At 43.6% G+C, this 6,032-nt stretch overlaps 1 protein-coding gene across 2 annotated transcripts in view; it reads left to right on the top strand.

The window, feature by feature from the left end:
• The first annotated feature begins 693 nt into the window (after positions 1-693).
• LOC110953654 (POU domain, class 2, transcription factor 2) overlaps positions 694-6,032 on the top strand; it is an 82,954-nt gene continuing 77,615 nt past the window's right edge. For both annotated transcript variants that reach the window (XM_051956140.1, XM_051956139.1), the window contains exon 1: positions 694-2,135. In XM_051956140.1, the coding sequence (XP_051812100.1) occupies positions 2,036-2,135 (100 nt within the window). In that variant the 5' untranslated portion in view covers positions 694-2,035. The remainder of the gene's footprint in view (positions 2,136-6,032) is intronic.

Below are 6,032 nucleotides of genomic sequence, written 5' to 3'. Positions count from 1 at the left end.
CAAGACCGCTTAATAGGAGAGGCACGCCATTTGGATTCAGCTCAACTGACATTTTACGCACACAAGCGCATAGCCTTCCCAAGCCCGACATAATTACTAATTTAACAGCCGCGGCTCTGCAGGCTTTGATTATCCACCTCTGTGGAAAAAAATACATTAGCTGAGTGCTGCAGGTGACCTTGCGTAGGCCAGACCCACGTAAATCTATATGAGAGGGAGGGAGAGAGAGGGGGAGAGATCCACCTGCTGAAATATACATCAAAGGTTCTCCCCTTTGAATTCATGTCCGCACATTGTGAAGAAGCGATCGATTTCTCGGAGGCCGACGATGATGTGATTATTGGCTTCATTATAATGAAGTAATCAGAAGATCAATTGGCTGAATCTGCGCTCGTCTTGTACGGGATTAGAGTGGTCAAAGAAAAATGTGTGTATCAGGGAGGTGTGTGTGTGTAGTGAAATGTTAGTAAATCAACATGAAGAAAGCAAATGGATTTTTAAAAGAAAGCTTGTAAACATTTCTGTCCAACAATCTTTAATCTCAGCTTCACAGAATCAGAGCCAGGAACAGCAAAGTGCGCGCTAAGAGAGAAACCCCGCAGAAGCCCGAGAGGGGGGTTGTGTGTTTGTGTATATGTATATGCATGTGCGTGCGTGTGTATTTGTGTGTTGGGGTTGAAGGGGGATCGAGGTAGAGAAGAGGGGAGGGAAGAGGGGGTAAGGGAAAAAAGGGGGCTGGGTATCTCAGTCTGTCTCCCGGCCAGAGCGCTCCGCCGTGCCAGAGTGCGTTCAGGCTGCGCGGTGTCGGACCGAAACCACCGGGGTTCCCAAAATAAACTGGAGGGACACTGATAGGCGCGCACACACACGTAGGATACACACGGAGGCAGACCGGGAGAGAGAGACGGTACACCGGCGGATGACGGAGCAGAGCCAAAGAATAGACTCCACAGCGTAAAAGAAAAAAGGGGGCACCGCTTCCCCTCCTCTCTTTCTCGCTTTGCGCATCAGTTGAGGAGGAAACCGGAGGACTGGTACTGATATGGATTCATTCATGTATTTTTCTATTGATTTTGCTTTAATTAGTGACCCCCGGTAGAGAAAGAGGGAGAGAGAGCAGCAGCGAGGGGAGGAGAGGGAGGAGCGAAAGTCAGACTGGGGTGCCTGCGTAGCCTTACTTTATTATTTCATTAATTCTACCTTTTACCAAATTATACGTTTAATTATTGCGTCGCTTTGTGCGTTCTTCAGCAGACCAGCCAGCTACTAACCAAATCTTTAGGAGAACCAAAAAATACAACTCCAGTCTTACACACGGACAGTTCTTTCCCCCGTTTTTCCTTCCCGAGGATTCACCGGTGGACAATGTTTGTTTGAGACTTTTTAAATGACAGTGCAAGAGGAGAGACCTGTCTTTTATCAACCCAAACCAAAGCAAACCGGGCCGAGGAGGACACACGGAGCCAGAGGAGCCACTGTGGTCTTTACGCACAGCCGTCTGGACACGATAAATTGAGTGTAATTGTGTCTGCGTTACATCCACAGCGGCGGAGAGAGAAGCACCGACTGCAACTACATTCACATGGCCGCAGAGATCACACACATCCTCGGATGGACAGTCACCCGCAGCCGGTATTAGCCTGCATGGAGAACCGCTGGTAGCTTTATTCATCCTCCAGAAGCCCAACAGTGTCCGCTGAGCGCCCCGAACATCGCGGCGTGATCGTGTGTGTGTTCCGGACTCCGAGAAGTGAAGGGGATCGTAATGTGCGTCTGTCCGCCGCAACAGCTGCACAAAATCCCAAAGTAGAGAGATGTGAATCAGTGAGGCTCGATTCACGCAAGAAATAAAAAGCCAAATACTTCGTCCCCCTTTCTGTTTATTCCTCCAAACCATCCCGTCCTTCCACACGGCTGCCCACAAACCTGGAAAGCAGACGAAGAAAGGCCAAAGAACGACGGCAGGACGACGGATAAGAGGAGAAGAAAGTGAGACTAAAATAAAAAACAACGACCCCCAGGTCGACAGAGGACCATGTTTGTCCCCCTGCCGGTCCCCTTCGTCTTTCAGAGAACAGCGTCCGACTTCAGCGCTTGGAGACTCAAGTCCTCGCTGGCTCCGCGGTCCAGCCCCGGTAAGACACCTCTCCACCGGTCCCCCTCTGCCACTGTGCACCTACACAAAGAATCACACAGATGCATTTATTTTTATTTCTAAGCAGAGAAATGTAGTTGGAAAAAAATATCTCATTTTTTTTGCTAAACTTGTGCATTCAAAGATAACAGAAATTAAATGGTTTATTTTCAGTCTTTTTCATAATGCAACATGTAACTCACAACAAGCGTTTTCCCTCTGTGAAAGTTCCAACATATGCTCCCATGTAGACTTTAAATCTAAATTATTTTAAGTAATAATTTTTCCAGTATGTCTAGATACTTTTAGTCCTATAAAATTCAACTTGTTTCCTGAATTACCTTTGATTTTTATTCCGCATTTGCCACATTGTACTCTGTCTGAAATTCCACAAAGGAGTGTTTCTCGTGAAGGAAAATTCAAAATACAAATAGCCTAAAGGTGTGTGTTTTTTTTTCTTCTGTCATCTTCACCTCTGCATCCCCTCCATAAAGAAAAGAAATATCACCAAATACTGCTCCAACTGGGACACTTACTTGCATATGAATCCAAAAATGCAAAACACACCGGAATTGGATGCATGAACAGTCGGGTCATTAGCATCCATCACAGTCTCACAGAGGCGCCACACTCGCTCCTCATCTTTTCCTCTTTCATTCATGGCAATCCATCCATCTCATCCTCCATCCCATCTGTCTCAGCTCCGCTCCTCTCCTCTCCATCAGCTTTCTCTCGGTCAGGTTTGAGGGGGAAATATTCATGGTCATCTATTGATCAGAACGTATTGATCCCTGACTGGGGCCACTGTGGGAAAACGGGAGTTTACTGTCAAGTTGGCTGAGGGAGAAAGTTTGGTGACAGTGGAGGGAAAAAGTGACATTTTTATTGAGATTAAAATTAAAATGCATGTAAGAAAAAACACAAATATATATTTTAGAGTTCTTTGGGAGACTCGGTTGATCCGCTGATCAGTGGTTTTTCACTAAAATGAACTTATCACATCTTTGTACTGTGCTTTAATACATCACGATTGCTGTAGTATTGGTTTTGTGAAATGCAGTGTGGTCTTAATGTCATTTAGTGGTAGTTTTTTAATCTGTTTTGCTGCTACTATAATGTTCTTATTTTAATTCTGAAGGATATTTGCATATAATCTGCTTCATGCATGAAAAATTAAATGTGCTTTAAGCTTTATACATAACATTACATTGCGTAAAAATCAAGTTAAAGGTTGCAGATGGTGTTTTTTATGCCATAGTATTAGATTTTTTTGCGTTTTGGGGAGTTTATCAACTTTGTTGTGCACTGTTTCAACAAAAACCCAAAGTGTGTGTCATGTGTGCACATGACAGTGTTTGAATCTCCACCACCTCCGTCCATCCAGGCGGAAATTTCAAAAGACAGATGAGGGTATACACGTATGCTGATCCTCGCCGAGCCATGCAGGGGTAATTCAGGCTATCACCTTAAGTAGGTGTCAGGAGGAGAAAAACGGTCGAGGTTTTAATGAGAGCTGCTTCTGGAGCCTTTGACAGGCGACATATAACCACCGGCTTCTGCTTTTTTACTTTTTTTTGAGGGGGTGGGTAGGTGGGGTCAATTTCTCTGTGGGTCCTTTAAGAAATTAAAGTAAAACATGATGGGGGAATGAGGAGAAGAGGTGGAAGCTGAGAGCACGGGAGCGATAGAATGAGTGAATGAATAACAGAAAGAGCGAGTGCATAAATGAATAACAAATGAATGTGAAGGTTAAAGTATCAGTTAGCAGATTAACATGTGAAAGAATCGAGCGGATGAAAGCAGGGAAGGAAGCGGAGAGAATAAACAGTTGAGTGGTCGGAAAAAAATAATAAAACAGATTAACAGTGAAATACAGAAAGAGTCGTTTAAAGTGAATGCCTGAGCATGACTGACTGTGGGGTAAATTATGTAGATGTAAATTTAACAGAGGAGTAAATTGGTTAAAAAAAATGAATGAGAGTGTGAATGAGCCAGCAGTTTTCCAGCCTCTCTGGTGTATTTCCACATGTGAGGAGAATGAAAGGGTCAGAGTGCCTGAGCCGGCTGCGTTTTTATTTAAACATGTTGGTGTGATAAGCAGCCAATGCACATGAGACACATAAACTGTGCAGGAGAGCAAAGGCCAACACTCATCTTTCCTTTCCCCTGTTACTTCTCCTCTTTTCTCCATCTTTTATCCTTAATCTCCGGAGAGAAACAAACTCAGAATCCTCTGTTTCTCATTGTTTTTTTTTCTCTTGTTTCTCTGAAGTATGCACTTTACACGAAAGCCTTTTTCAGTAAAATGCAAACTCTCTCTCTCTGTGCCTTGTTCCCTGCGGACCAGGAGGTTGTTGAATTGGATTTGCCTGGTGTGGTTCGGCCAGGCCCTATAAGCCACTTTAGCTAAGTCTGTTACCCACAATTCTGTGTGTGTCTCTGATCTGCGCCTTTGACCGAAGGTGTGCATGTGTGCATCTGTACGATTGCCTGCACCTCCAAGAGCGTGTGTGTTTGTGTGCGCATATCTGGGTGTGTTAGTGCAACCAAAGACGGAGTGTCAAAAGTCTAAGATGAGGTGAGCGAGGTTCAGTGGAGATGGAGGCAGAGAGGAGTCCTAAACAGCAGACGCTAGCAGACAGTGGCTCTACAGTGGATCTAAACCGAGGGCTTATGGGTTTTTTGTCAGCTCCACTCTTAAACACTACACTGTTGAGTCCACTGGCCTCGGCTCTGCTGGGCCAAACACACGTCACAACGCTTTTTAAACACGCTGGATTCAATTCCTTATCTGAGATTCAAGTTATTCTTTCACATGCAGCGCTACCTCCAAAAATTGACGTTCCTGCAAAGCTAAACTGCAGTCATGTTTGTGATGTATCACAAATACACTACCGTTTAAAAGTTTGAGGTCAACCAGACAGTTTCATGTTTTCCATGAAGACTCGCACTTTTATCCATGTGCTAACATAACTGCACAAGGGTTTTCTAATCATCAATGAGCCTTTCAACACCATTAGCTAACACAATGTAGCATTAGAACACAGGAGTGATGGTTGCTGGAAATGTTCCTCTGTACCCCTATGGAGATATTCCATTAAAAATAGGCCGTTTCCAGCTAGAATAGTCATTTACCACATTAACAGTGTCTAAACTGTATTTCTGATGAATTTAATATTGTCTTCATTGGGAAAAAACATTTCTAAGTGCCCCCAAACTTTTGAACGGTGGTATCCAACCAACATGTCTTCGCCATTTGTTCTCTTCAGCCAACCAATCACATATTAGATGGGGCAGGACTTCGTCACCTAGAAAATGGAGGGCAAGCTTCAAACATGTTGCTAAAGGGTTGAATTTTACCCCAAACCGTGCATTTTTCCCCCTAAGTCTAACCAAACATGGACAGAAAGCATGATTTGAAATATTGCATTACTGCCTCCAGAAAACTGATCCAACTTTTTGTTCATTACAAATGGTGGTTACAATGATTTGGCAAATTAAAACAGGGACGGATAGTCTTTGTTGACACAGAAACGCAAACTAAATCCAGGTCAAATGAACACGTCAGCACTCACAAGTTGTTTATTAATGGATTGGTGCACCATCTTGGTATTTTCATCGGCTTTTGAAGGAACTGAAACAGAGGGAATCTAAAGCAATACAATTAAAAAATCACGAGACACTCATTGCTGTAAAACCAAATAAATAGCACCGGTTAGTTCAAAAGTCCATTTTTATTAACCATTGGATTTTTCTGTCTTTGTTCTTGGTGCTGTGGATTGGAAGGAAAATGGCTTTGCAGGTCAAAGTTTGGGGTTAAATAACGTCTGGGTGTGTTTAGTCAGATGTAGTGATGATTTCAGGTGAAGTGAGGTACTTCAAGTTGTGATTTTAACAA

Source organism: Acanthochromis polyacanthus, chromosome 11 (genome assembly GCF_021347895.1).
Source record: "Acanthochromis polyacanthus isolate Apoly-LR-REF ecotype Palm Island chromosome 11, KAUST_Apoly_ChrSc, whole genome shotgun sequence".
Classification (NCBI taxonomy): Eukaryota; Metazoa; Chordata; class Actinopteri; family Pomacentridae; genus Acanthochromis; species Acanthochromis polyacanthus.
This window is presented reverse-complemented; position numbering and strand designations above follow the sequence as displayed.